General features: G+C 35.7%; 1 protein-coding gene across 1 annotated transcript; it reads right to left on the bottom strand.

The window, feature by feature from the left end:
• Window positions 1-757: 757 nt before the first annotated feature.
• On the bottom strand, window positions 758-11,691 carry LOC148046558 (vomeronasal type-2 receptor 26-like). Its single transcript, XM_087714841.1, has 6 exons — window positions 11,519-11,691; window positions 9,061-9,352; window positions 7,964-8,758; window positions 6,351-6,578; window positions 5,361-5,487; window positions 758-1,653 (listed from the first exon to the last, which is right to left on the bottom strand). The coding sequence occupies exons 1-6, from the start codon at window positions 11,689-11,691 to the stop codon at window positions 758-760; spliced, it is 2,511 nt and encodes an 836-aa protein (XP_087570967.1).
• Window positions 11,692-14,275: the final 2,584 nt, after the last annotated feature.

Genomic DNA, 14,275 nt, shown 5'->3' with positions numbered 1-14,275 from the left:
ACCAGGCAAACCTGGTAAAAGGCAAGCCTGGTCATGGCCGTCAGGTGTTCTTCTAAACTAAGCCACGTATCCAGGAGGACTCCCAGATTGCAGGCCCTCTCTGAGGGGGGTAAAATTTCCCTCCTATCATCAAAGATGGCACAAGATGCACAAATCAGGATGACAGGAACCACAGCCACTCAGTCTTGGAGGTATTGAGCTTGAGACTGTTCGTCCCTATCCAGAGTGAGTGTTCCAAAGTGACTCACAAACTTTGAGAATTGTGGGAAGGGATTTTAATGGGAATTTTCCTATATGATTCGGGGGAATATTGGGAGACCGTAAAGTGGCAAATAAGGCACTCATGTTATCACTTAGGTTTTTTTATTAACAGCATCTCAAAACACTGCAAAGATGAGAAACTTTTGCCTTCACATGTACCAGGAATACATTGGTATTATGAGTGATATAAAAATAGGCATTTTCTTTCCTTTCAACAGGATGCTGTGAAGTTCATGAGATGCAGGATTTAAATCAATTCATTTTACATTAATGCACATGATATCACTAAAATATTCTTCTTCTTGATTTGTTATCTCTCACTATTCTGATAAGGGCTTAGAATAATTACCTAACATTTCAAACAAAAGATGCAGGGCAGTTGAAATGAACTTCTAAGTGCAATTGGTTTGCATGTCATATTGATGTGATGATGGAGAGAATACAAAACCAAAAATTACCAAAAGTAACCAATTCAGCTTTATACAAAGGGTAATTTTCATTTCTTCATTAATTGTTTCTTCCTGTTTAGATCAGGTCTCAAAATAATGATATAACATTTTGGGAAAAAGATGCAGCCAAGTAAACCAGATGCTGAAGCCAAAATGGAGAAGATCTCCACAGCCACCATGTATTTTCCCTTGGTACTCAAATAGGTGGGAACAAATGACACCCAAACACTGCAAAAGACCAACATGCTGAAGGTGATAAATTTGGCTTCATTAAAGCTGTCAGGCAAATTCCTAGCTAGGAAGGCTGCAGTGAAACTGACAGCAGTCAAGAACCCCAGGAAGCCAAGGACAGCATAAAACATAGTGGTGGGACCTTCGTTACATTGCAGAACAATTTCGTCAGCCAGGGAATGCATGTCAGAATCTGGGAAGGGAGCAGAAATTGTGAGCCACACCACACAAATGCAGAATTGTGTCAGGGAACAAGATAGGACAATAGGGATAGCCAGTCTTTTCCCCACCCATTTTCTCATTTTGGATCCGGGCTTGGTGGCCATGAAAGCAAGAACAACTATGATTGTTTTCCCCAATATACAAGAAAGAGCTACAGAGAAGAGGATGCCAAAAGCAGTTTGTCGCAAGAGACATTTCAATGTGTCAGGTTGCCCAACGAATAGCAAACCGCAAAGGAAAGAGAGCAGGAGAGCAATAAGAAGGCTATAAGTGAGGTTCCTATTATTGGCTTTAACAATAGGTGTGTTCTGATATTTCATAAATATCACAAGCACCACAGCTGAGATGACAGAAAAGGAGACTGCAATCATTGCCAAAGAAATCCCCAAAGGTTCTTGATAAGTTAAGTAAACTATATGTTTTGGAAGGCAACTATCCTTATTCTTGTTTGGATATTGATCCTCTGGACAAGGGAAACAGTCATCCAAGTCTGAAAAAGAAATCATTCATAGAAACATTATCTCATCATTTCATTTTCAGTATATTCCAATTTTACAGCAATCTGTACAATTAATGAGATCCCAGTTTGATTACTGGAATGACCTTTATATGGTGCTGCACTTGAAGACCATTTCAAAAGCATAACCAGTGCTAAAAGTCTGTTAAATCTAATCATGGAGGGTGGGATGTTCGAGGAAATGGTTAAAAAATAGATGAGAAACATTAAAAGGTAACAAAGAGCCAGAAATGGAGCCAGAAGAAATGTTGAAACAGGAGAAAGAAGAGGAACAGACAAGGAATGTAAATGGACAAGAAATTAACAAGGTAGAAAAAGAAATGAAAAACAAAACTCAGTGGGACAATGCTATTGAGACTTTATAGAGGCACAGAAAGAGCAGAGAGGAAAAAAGGAAAATGGTATCCCAAAAAGAAATTAGCCGAAAATAAAGTGAGAAATAATGGGTGGTGGAAAAGGAAAACATGGGAGAAAGCCATGCAAACAACCAATCAAAACATGATAGATAGGGATAGCCGGCATTTTCCCCACCCATTTTCTCATTTTAGATCCGGCCTTGGTGGCCATGAAAGCAAGGACCACTATGATTGTTTTCCCCAATATACAAGAAAGGGCTACAGAGAAGATGATGCCAAAAGCAGTTTGTCTCAAGAGACATTTCACTTGGTCAGATTGCCCAATGAAGAGCAAAGTGCCAAGGAAAGACAGCAGGAGAGCAACAAGAAGGCTACATGTGAGGTTCCTGTTATTGGCTTTAACAATAGGTGTGTTCTGATATTTAATGAAGATCAGTAGCACCACAGCTGAGATGAGAGAAAAGGAGACTGAAATCACTGCCAAAGAAATCCTCAAAGGTTCTTGATAAGTTAAGTAAATTATACATTTTGGAAGGCAACTATCCTTATCCTGGTTTGGATATTGATCTTCTGGACATGGAAAACAATTATCTAAGTCTGAAAAAGAAACCATTCATTGAAATATGAAGTATCATCACTTCATTTTCAGTATGCCCTAATTTTATAACATTCTGCAGATTTAGTGAATTCCCATCTGGATTACTGGATTGCCCTTTATGTGTGGTACTGCCCTTAAAGACCATTTCAAAGCAATAACTAGTCTGCAATGTAATGTCACTTGGATTTACAGCATGGGTGATCCATAACTCACTAGTTCTACCACTCCTGCATCGTGTTTTCATCTATACTTCCAACAAAGGGCCAACATCCAATTAAGGAACAAAGTATTTATTAGTGAACCACTGTCTTAAAAACTGGTGTCATCAAGAAAACCTTGGCTTCCTAGAACATGATCTGCATTACCTATATGAAGGGCTACTTGAAAGGAATGGAATGAACCTCACAAGAACTGCAAGGAATATATTCTGAAAATGATTGGCTCATTTTAAATTAATTAAAGGGTTTTAAATTAAAATTGAGGGGGACAATCTTCAAGACCTTTAGAATCTGATTCTAAGCAAAAACGGCTAGATAATCATATAAGGAAGTAGGGAACAAAGACAAATGAAGAAGAAGAAGAAGAAGAAGAAGAAGAAGAAGAAGAAGAAGAAGAGGAGGAGGAGGAGGAGGAGGAGGAGGAGGAGGAGGAGGAGGAGGAGGAGGAGGAGGAGGAGGAGGAGGAGGAGGAGGAGGAGGAGGAGGAGGAGGAGGAGTGATGAAAAGGATGAAAAACCCAGATACACAGTAGTAGATATAAGAAACATACCCAAGATCCAAACAGGATGAACTTGAAATATTAGAACATGAAGGTAAATATGATATCATTGTCATTACTTTACCATGGTGGTAGGAATGTACTAATGAAAGGATACAAACATGTAAAAGAAACAGACCTAACAAAAGAGGATGTGGAGTTGTTTTTTATACATAAAAGATCGCTACATCACTATAGATCACTGCATTTCCCAGTCTATCAGAATACCAGTGAAGAAGAAAAACAACAGATCTCAAAAGAAGCCACCATAGCTGCATAAATAACTTTCTGTTACATAAGTAAGACAGAATATCAGCAAATAGCCTGAGCCTGCAAAGATGAAGTTAGAAAACCTTCTAGAATCTATATGGATCAATATAAAAGGGAAAAAGAATCACATTGGTATAGGCATATATTACAGGCTACCCAACCAAGCAGAAGAAATGGATGATCTTTTTTCTAAAGAACTAACAAATGTATATAGGGAATATACGGTACTGTATATTGTATTAATGGGAGTCTTTAACTACCCTGATATCAACTGAGAGACCAACTCTTCAGCAAATGGAAGATCAAACAGATTCCTTACCAATCTAGCTGACAACTTTGCCATCTGAAAGTAGAGGAGGGCACTAGAGAAAAAGCTATACTAGACCTAATTCTTACTAATAGAGGAGAAGTGAGAGAGGGAGTTGATTTTGCTAGAACTTTGGGTAAGAGTGACCATTTCATGTGGAAATTCAATATAATGCAAAGACAAGCAATAGAACCTAATACAGCCAGTGTCTTAAACTTTAAAACAGCTGATTTTAACAAACTCAAAGAGAGCTGAAGAATCATTCCTTGGATGAAAATCCTGATGGAGAAAGCAACTCAAGCAGTGTGGGAAAAATATGATCATAAAAGCCCACAGCAACACAATACCAATGAAAATGAAAAACAAGAAATCCAAGAAGAAACCAGCATGGTTGTGCAAAGATCCTTTTGATAAACTGAAAGACAAAAAGGACAAGGACAAAAACAAGAAGGGACACATAACTTAGGCAGAATCCCATCATATAGCTGGAATCTGCAAAGATGAAGTCAGAAAAGCTAAGACTCAGAATGAACAAAGACTAGAAACAAAAGTCAAAGCTAATTTTTTAAAAGTTTCTTTCAACATCTAAATAAAAAGAAAAAAGTCAAGGAAACAGTAGGTACACTAAAGAGAGAAGATGGCAAGGAAGTAAAAGGCAGTAGAGAGAAAGCAGAGCTGCCTAAGTCATTCTTTGGCTCGGTCTTCATGCAAAAATAAACTATAGCTCAACCTACCAAAAACCTAACCTAAAGACAGGCTAGAAATAAAAATTAAAATAAGCAAGAAAGGGGCTAGAAAACATCTGGTCTTGACAAATATAAATGATCGGGACCTGATGGTTTATATCCCAGAATTCTGAAGGAGCTGGCAGATGTTATCTCAGAACCATTGTACTATATCTTTCAAAAATCCTGGAATGCTGAGGAATTACATTAGTATTTGAAAAAAGATGATGTGGTTCCCATCTTCAAAAGAGGGGAAATAATACAGATCCAGGAAACTACAAATCAATCAGCCTAACATCAATACCTGGGAAGATACTGGGGAAAAAAAAACAAATCTTCAAACATCTAGAAACTAATAAAGCTATAACTAAAAGCCAGCATAGGTTTGTTAAAAATAGATCATGACAAACCAATCTTATTTCATTCTTTGACGAAATTTCTAAATTAGTAGACCATCGAAATGCTTTGGAGATAGTATAGTAGAGATTATACTATATATAGTGTAGACTTTAGCATGTCATTCCAAAAAGTGGTCTAGGATCTTCTGCTTGAGCAGAGAGTTGGACTAGAAGAATCCCAGTTCTATTCTGAATCTAATATTTATTAATATTCAGCCCCTGTTTATATTTATTATATATTTGATACATTTAACATAGTCCATTGCTTACCCAATTGATCAGCTATCTTCCCTTCTGGACATAATTTACAGTCATAGCAACAGGATAATTTTCCTTCCACTTTCACCTTGCTATGGCCAAGAGGACACTTCTTGTTACAGATGGAAAGAGGTAATGTCTGCTCATAAATAAAATGAGAATTGATACAAATAACTTATTTTTGGTAGAATATTCTTTTCATCAATTATACATATGCAAACTCTTCATATTTAACCCAAGCATTGGTGTTGCATCTTCTTGCTGTAAGTTCACTGGTGGAGTTACTATCCCTTAAAAATGATAAATATAAAATTTATCTGTATAGAATTATAGATAAATGACTGTGTTTTAAATGTAGAAACAGATAAGAAAGAATTTTTCCATATCCTTTATTTCACTGATTAGTTTATATTTTATTTTTAAAAATCTTTTTTTTTTTTTAAGAAAAATGCATAGTAGAATAATAGGAAGTGTAGCAGGCCTGAGGTCCAAAAGAAAAGATGGCTTGCAGATCTGACACTTGGACCTTCACAGTGGAAATATAATTCTGGGGGTGGTTTAAGGACTAAGCTAAGATCCTACCTCCCCCTTCTTCTCATCTTGTCAGTCTTAAATCAATTTTAATGTTAATATTTATTGTTTAAAATGGCATATGGTCACATGACCATTGGGATGCTGCTATGGTTATGTGTGAAAAATGGTCATACATATTTTTTCAGTGTCATTATAATTTCAATAAATTACATATGGACTGCTAAATGCTTGCTTACTCCAAATGTTGCTGTGATTGTGATTGTTTAATTATTTATTCCATGGGTATCAAACTTACGGCATTATGTTGCTGTTATGTGATGTATCGTGACATTTTTCCCCTTCAAGGAACTTGGACGAGTGTTGTCTGCACCTGACCCATCCAGCATGTGAGCTGCCAGTTTGACACCCCTGATTTACTCCATCAATCTGTGGCTAATAATTTCAGGAAAAGGGAAAAATGAAACACACCTGGTTAAACATGAGAGGCCAAACAGCTTCCTTGCCAGAAATGGTGAGTAGCATGTCTGGGGGAGCCATGGGGTCAATCTTTCCAATTTGGTTTTTCAGAAAGGACTTGTTCGGAAATGTGACCCAATTGAAAATATCAAGTCCGGTTTCTAATTCTCCATTGTGGCCAAAAGAAACCTGTTTTCCAGCACTGTTGTTAAAGGAGACTTGTTGCAAGAAATGGTGGAGCTAAAGGAAGATGACAAAAAAAAAAGAGAAAGAAAACCAGGAAAGTTATCAAGAATCTTTGAAGGGGATGGGAAAATTTCAATTTGTTTCTTTCAATATTGTACAGGCTTAAAGAAAGGTCAGCTGTTCCATTTTGGCTCAGTCCACACTATTTCAAACTGGTAAAATATAGTTTTATCAAATGCATTTTCAACTCTCAGCTGAAAAACTGTCACATGAGAAATCCAGGAGAAAACCAAGAAAGGGACAGATTTGAGAAATCCCTTTGCTTTGATTGAGCATTTCAGAAATGGGGAATTAAGTGTCCTGCCACATAATAGGCAAGATAGAGTGTGGCATGGTGGCCACTCTTGCATGCCCTTTAGAAGGTTAAGAGTTCAATCCTAAACAGTGACAGATATTTCTCCATGAGGACACAAAGAGAAAATATCTGCTGTGAACTCTGTGTGGTGTCAGGAAGGGCATCCAGCCAGTAAACACTAAGGTGATTTCAGTTCAGCTCCAACTCTACCCTGAATTAAAGGATGACAGGATCATAAAAAAGGACTTCCTCTAGGGAAGGTAGAATTCTCTGAGACAGATAATTTTAGGACAAGATGGCTTTTACTTCTATCCAGAGTTATTTGGAGGGGGGATAAACTTGAAATATTCTTCATGTGATTCATTGACAACTTTGTTATTCACTGGAAGTAACACTATTTCTATTTTCATAAGATTTCTTGTCATTTCTTTCTTTTTCTTTTTATTATTGTTTCATTCTTAATGTCTGTGGAGATTCTCAGTCATCCACATTATTTTTGTCCCAAGGGTACTTTTTCCAAAAAACAAGTGGACTTTCTTTGTTTTTCCTTGAAGAAATTTTGATTCTCACCTAAGAAGCTTATTCACTTCTGAACTGAATTGGAAAAACTTCAAGGAAAAACAAAGGAACTACAGTTTATTCATGAAAAACATTCCCTTGGCACATCTGAATCTTAGTAACTCAAAAATTCAGCTGCTGAGGAATAATAATGTTATTCAGCAGCATTTTTCAAGTCTCTATATATAAAATTGTCAAACATAATGGATTGAATACAATTTGGCAAATACCATTTTAAACATAAAATAAAGTCCGTATATTTCTGAGTCTCTATATAAGCCTTAGATTAATATTCAATTTTTTATTTTCTTTCATATGAAAATATCAAGTACTTCTATGTAGCTTTTAAAACTACCTATAAAGTGTTCTAACTGTTAAAACAGCACAACACAACAAAACACAAAACTGTTCTCCTATTCTGCTACTTGATGATTTCCCAAAATTTTGTATTAGCCAACATTACTTGCCAAGGTGATCGGTGGAAGAGCTTCCATATCCTCTCATTCATTTTTTGCCCCCCTTTTACTTTGGCAGAGCGCATGGCCTTCAGAGCATGTGCCACAGCATAGACTGCATTGTAGATGCTGTAACTATGGGCATTCATGGTGGTCTCAAAGACAGAATTAGGAAGAGTCTCCAGCTTCTCTTCTCCAGTGCAGATCCTTTCAGCATTATGATCTGTAATATCAGTGGAGAAGGAACATTCAAATGCATTTTTCCAGAAATCCCTAATGAAACCATCACCTTTTCCTAAATTTGGATTTCTCTTCTGCATAAATTGTTGGAATCCAGTGGGCTCCTTTGAATGAATTGCAAAGGAAAGAGCACCATGGAGAAAATCAATGGGCAACGGTCTTTGCAGTAGAATGGTGGTGAATTCCATCTGGGCTGTCATGATCCAAACTTTGGCTGTTCTCTCCTTTGGAATATTATCATAATTGAAAAAATAGATCATTAGTCTCAAAGGTACCAAGCCTGTAATTTCAGCACTTAAGATAACTGCAATGGCTGTACTTTCCATGATCACCTTGAATATTTTACCCGTGTCTTCGATCCACTCAGCAGCTGCATTACCATACTTCACTGGGGAAAGACATTCTATAAAGTCAAAGCAGATTCCTCTCTCTGAAAACATGGAAAGTCTCTTTTGAATGAACCTGTCCCTATCTTCTTCAAACATAGAAACTAACCCAACCCAGGTCCATTCAAAATGCAACAATAAGTGCAGTATCGCTTTGATTTGATGGGTTTCATCTGGGAACATCCATTTGACAAACATTGCTGTTTCAATATTCATGAATGGCGCTGATCCATATGTGATCTAAATGGGGAAAGTCAGAAGAACATAAAAATGAAGAATCTCTTCCAAAATAAAAAATAATTAAACACCAGTGCATGTGCGTTTATTTTATCCATTCTCTGAGTTTTAATGGGATACAAAAATAGGGTACCTAAACATTAGTTTTACATGACATCTGCAACTTTGCTTATGAAACAAAATGGAACAGCCCTTTCAAGATAATCTTATTCACGGTTTTGCTCAAATGTTCATTTTAGTGACCCATCTTTTGAATATGATAAATACCCGTTGAACCTCTCATATTGATACATTTTTGGTCTCACCTGGGGAAATTTGTAGTTGCGTAGAGAGATTGCCATGTTGAAACAAGTGCTAATAAAGGGTCCTCCAATCACAGCTACCATGTTGGTCTGGTCATTACATTTGTAATTGGGTATAAAGTCATCTTTTGTAGATAGAAATTCCATTGCTAAAAGATAAGTAGTCATTTCCACAGGATAGTCAGTAGCAATATGGAAACCAAGACTAACATTGGGCAAAATCTGAAAATGTTCATTGATCTCCTTTACAGCAAATGCCAGAGCCAATGTGTGCTGGTAATTATGAGTGAGGAACCTTCAGTGAGAGTTATAAATTATTTCAATATATTTCACTTTTAGATTGGACAGCTGTTCTAATTGGAATATATGTATTCATAATGGATGGAAACTAAACAGTGAGAGAAGGACCCCAGAACTAAGAAAAAATCTGCTGACAGTTAAAACAATTAATCAGTGGAAAAACTTCCCTCCATAAAATACATGAATGTTCCACTAACTGAACTTTTTAAGAATAGATTGGAAAACAATTGTCTGAATTGTTCCAACTCAGTTTTTCTGCATCTTGTGTCAATATTTAAATTAGTGCCCATTATTTGTTCTGGACATCTGGAATTTGGCTGCTAGTAAATATTAGCCATAGATAGTATCCACTAGGCATCACCGACCTAGTTGTGGCTACCTAACATTGTGTTAAGTCATACCTCTATGGAATTATGTTTCCAGTTCTCAAGACTCACTTAAAAAGAATTTATTGATAATATTGAGTCAGTCCAGAAATGGACAACAAAAATGGTGCAAGGTTTGAGGGACATAACATATCAGTAAAGGTTGGAAGAGCATAATATGTTCAGCCTGGAGGATAGAATGAAATCAGGGATAGGGTTATAGTTATGATTGAAAACTTTAATTATAATAAAATTGTGAGTAAGGTTCTTGAAGGCAGCATTTTCGTTTTTTAAAAAAAAGTTTTTAGTTTTATTTCTCATGCATAGCTTCACAAATGTACATTCTCATAAATATTATTAAAATTATGTGTTAACATTTATAACAAATCCATTTCTCTGCCTAAGACTTTAAAAATATAATTGAGATTGCTTTCCTGCCATCCTGTATATTCAACTTGTTTTACAGCAACCCTACTTCTTCTTCTCTCTCCTTTTCCCCTACCCTCCCTTCTTCTCTACCTTCTTCTTTCCTCCACTTCTTTCTCTTTACTTCTTCCGCTTCCTCTCCCCCACTTCTCCCCTCTTTTTCCCCTTCCTACCTCTCTCCTGCTCTTACTACCACTCCCTTTCTTCTTCTCCTTTTCCCTTTCTTCCTTCCCTCTCCTTTCCTGCTTCCTACCTTTCCCTCTCCTCCTCTGTGCCTTCCCTCCATCCATTGTTGTGTTTACCTATTTTCCTTTTCAGTCTGGTATGTTATTGGGATGGCATTCAAACAAACCCAGTTCTATATTTACATAACCATCTTAAATTCTCTTTTCCTTCTTTTATTTTCCATTGTAATAATTCTACACATATCATCTTTTAAACGTATATTTGTATATTAATAATTTTCTATTTCCCCTCTCTTACCTCAGTATTTTCAATATTAAGTAAAACTCAGGAACATGAGGGAATAATCTCTGACTGACAAGAGGAAAATTCCAAAATTGTTGGAAAGTATTAATGTCACAGAAAGAATAGTGACCAATCATGCACTAAATTTAATTGAATTTAAACAGGCTTGGGAAAAACACATGTTCCTTCATCAGAGAAAAATATTCTTCCCTCAGTTTCTATGTTTGTATCCTATTCCAGTATTTCCTGAAGAAATGAATCCTTTCCTTTTCACACCCTAGAAGTATAACAGCCCAAAATATGTACAAGAGAGTTTCCAGTTATATATATGTGTGTGTAGCACAAATACACACACACACACACACACACACACACATATATGAAATGAAAAACAAGATTAACCAGGGACCTTTCCAATACTTAGATTAGTCAATTTTTTTACACTCAACAGAGGACTTTGTTGAAAGAAGTAAGATTCTTGAGGAGAAAGAAATTCATACAATATTATCTATGTCTTATCTATATTTTCTAAGGGAAGGAAGACAGCTCCATTTTGCACCCTAGACCTATTATAACCTAAATTATGACTGGATGGTTTCATGTTTTATATCTGGATGAAGTAAAAGGAAAAAAAACCCTCATGATTTAACCAGTGAGCTTGTGCAATATTTAGTTTAGTCAAAATTTTGTACTTTCCACAAGACTACCAATCTTCATCTCAATTTAAACATCAGTATTAGGACAGATAGTGTATTTTAGTTCTGGAATTAAAAAAGACTAAATATGGTCACTAGAATAGATCCTACCAATTAACTAGGAACCATTACATTTAAGAACAAAAGTGAAAGAAATTATATTTAGGTGTCCATAAGGGGGAAGAGGAGAAATAGTCTTATACTTACAGGTACTGATCAAGGGCTTCATAATTAGGAAGGCTTTGAAAAGTTATTTCATTTGTAAGAAAGATAACCTGAAAAATGATAGCAGCAATAATTGCATCTCCAGACTGATAATATTTATGAACAATTGGAAGAGGATGGCTAAGTTTGCAGATGCAGGGATGAGAAATGCCCATCATAGTTGGAATAAAAAGTAAAACCAATGTTCTGAATATAACCAATTCATTGTAATACGTAGTCATTGTAGACATCAAACAGGAGATCCTTTGTTACCATTCAATTAAGGAGCACTCATTAACTATATCTAAAGTTAAGATAAAGAATTTTATCCAAAGTCAGAAAAATGAAGTGTCACAGATAAAATACTTAATCCTACCTACCTACATATCTGTATTTCTGAATATAACTGACTATAACATGTAGTCATTGTAGATACTAAACAGTAACTCCTATGCAACCATTCAACTGAGTAGCTGACCATTTATTAATATTACTTAAACTTAAGACAATGAATTGTATTTAAAGCTTTTTAAAAAATGAGGTGTCCCAAATGAAATAGTAATCCTACCTACCTGCACGTCTGTATTTCCAAGCAGATATTAATAGAATGCAAGATCTTAATCTGGGGAGATCATCTTTTCAGTGTTTGCTGGAATTCCCTTAAGATTTGGAGAAGAAGGGACATTAACTGTCTTTAATTAGTAATCAGTATCATTCTTTGCAGCAGTACTTTGAAAAATATCAGAAGGAAACATGTTTATCACATTAGAGTAGTCATCACTGCAGTGTTATGAACTATTAGAAGTAAGGCATGAAGTAGAAGATAGGGGAATAAGAGTTCATATCCACAGAGAAAAGCAAAAGAAAACACCACTAAAGGGGGGGAAATGATGGAAGCACACCTTTTGAGGTCATTTTGCTCATCGATTTTTTTTCATAAATATTTCTTTGTTTGAAAAAACCCTAAATTATTCTGTTTTAATGCTTAATATAATTGATTAAATTGTATACCACCCAGAGTGTCTCTCTTTTTTTTTTTTTTTTTAGAGAACTTTTTTATTTTTCTTTAAAAAAAAAACACAAATATGTCATCATTTGTCAATCATTAAGACATTGAAGTACAATTTTTTTTTGTTGTGTATACCCCTCCCTCCCTCCACCCCCCCATCCCCCCTCCTCCTTCCCCCCCCCGACTTCGCAGAACCCGTACACGGTATGGATTTTTAACTAACACAGTCTAAAATCTATTGAGAAAAAAGAAATAAAGAAATTAATGACATTCTAGATTGAACTTAGCTTCTTCTTACTGAACTGACTTTTAACAGTTTAAATCATTTCTGATCTTAAGCATAGGTTAACTGGAATTTCTTAGTCCCGTATTTATTTTGTATATAGTCAATCCATTTTTTCCAGTCTCGTTTATATCTCTCATTTGAATGATCTTTGAGATATGCCGATATTTTAGCCATTTCAGCTAAGTTTGTTACTTTCAATGTCCATTCTTGGATTGTAGGCAAGTCTTCCTTCTTCCAGTATTGCGCCACCAACAGTCTTGCTGCAGTTATCAGGTGCAGAATCAAATTGGTCTCTACCACTGTAAAATCAGTACATATACCTAGTAAAAATAACTGAGGAATAAACTTTATCCTTCTTTTAAAAACATTTTGCATGACCCACCATATTTTTATCCAAAATGCCTTAACCTTTTGGCAGGTCCACCATATATGATAATATGTAGCATCGAGAGAACCACACCTCCAACATTTAGGCTGTACATTCGGATACATAGAAGCCAACTTTTTAGGATCTAAATGCCATCTGTAGAACATCTTGTAAAAATTTTCTCTCAGATTTTGAGCTTGTGTAAATTTCACATTTCTTACCCAAATTCTTTCCCATGTATCCAACATTATTGGTTCCTCAATATTTTGAGCCCATTTTATCATACAATCTTTAACTAATTCTGTTTCCGAATCCATCTGTATTAATACATTATATATCCTCTTTATATGCATTAAGCTTTGATCTCTTATTTGTTTAAACAGATTATCCTCAACTTGAATAAAACCAATTTTTTGATCTATTTTCCACCTAGCCTGTAATTGCCCATACTGGAACCATGTTTGAACTACCTTCTCCTCTTTTAATACCTCTAAAGATTTTAATTGTAATACCCCCCTTTCCGAGGTAAGAAGCTGTCTGTAAGTAAATCTGTCCTGTTTTTGTGCTGTATTCATATTTTCAATTGCATGTCTAGGAATTGCCCACATGGGTATCTTGTCATTTAATTTATATTGGTATTTCTTCCAAACCCGCAATAAAGCAGAGTGTCTCTTATTGTTTAAAATGGCATACATATGCAGAATTTCCCTTGAGTACTGTAATATTTATTTATTTATTTATTTATTTATTTATTTATTTATTTATTTATTTATTTATTTATTTATTTATTTGCTTGTTTGTTTGTTTGTTTGTTTGTTTGTTTATTTATTTATTTATTTATTTATTTATTTATTTATTAAATTTTGTATGCTGCCCACTCTCAAAAGAGACTTAGGGCGGCTTACAGTAAAAGGGGGTGGGGTATAAAAAATAAAACAACAGTTTCAAATTGCACAACAGTCACAAACCTGAATTGGGGCTGGACAACTCAACAGCCACAGGCCAGCCGGAAAAGCCAGGTCTTAGTTGCTTTGGGGAAGGCCGGAAGGGTAGTAAGGGTCCGGATCTCAACGGGGAGCTTTTTTCAGAGGGCCGGAG

The sequence above is a fragment of the Thamnophis sirtalis genome, unplaced genomic scaffold (genome assembly GCF_051295495.1).
Source record: "Thamnophis sirtalis isolate CommonGarterSnake01/CBP01778 unplaced genomic scaffold, rThaSir2_p1.2 scaffold_4, whole genome shotgun sequence".
Taxonomy (NCBI): Eukaryota; Metazoa; Chordata; class Lepidosauria; order Squamata; family Natricidae; genus Thamnophis; species Thamnophis sirtalis.
Note: the sequence above shows the minus strand (reverse complement) of the source record. Positions and strands in the feature narration are given on the sequence as shown.

Excerpts from the sequence above, each read along its gene's own strand:
- LOC148046558 (XM_087714841.1), bottom strand. The coding sequence starts at position 11,691 with ATGGGCATTTCTCATCCCTGCATCTGCAAACTTAGCCATCCTCTTCCA. Across the intron at positions 6,579-7,963 it reads AGGCCATGCGCTCTGCCAAA|CTCCACCATTTCTTGCAACA; the intron begins GTAAAAGGGGGG and ends ATCTTCCTTTAG. Across the intron at positions 5,488-6,350 it reads GGCCTCTCATGTTTAACCAG|ACATTACCTCTTTCCATCTG; the intron begins GTGTGTTTCATT and ends ATTTATGAGCAG.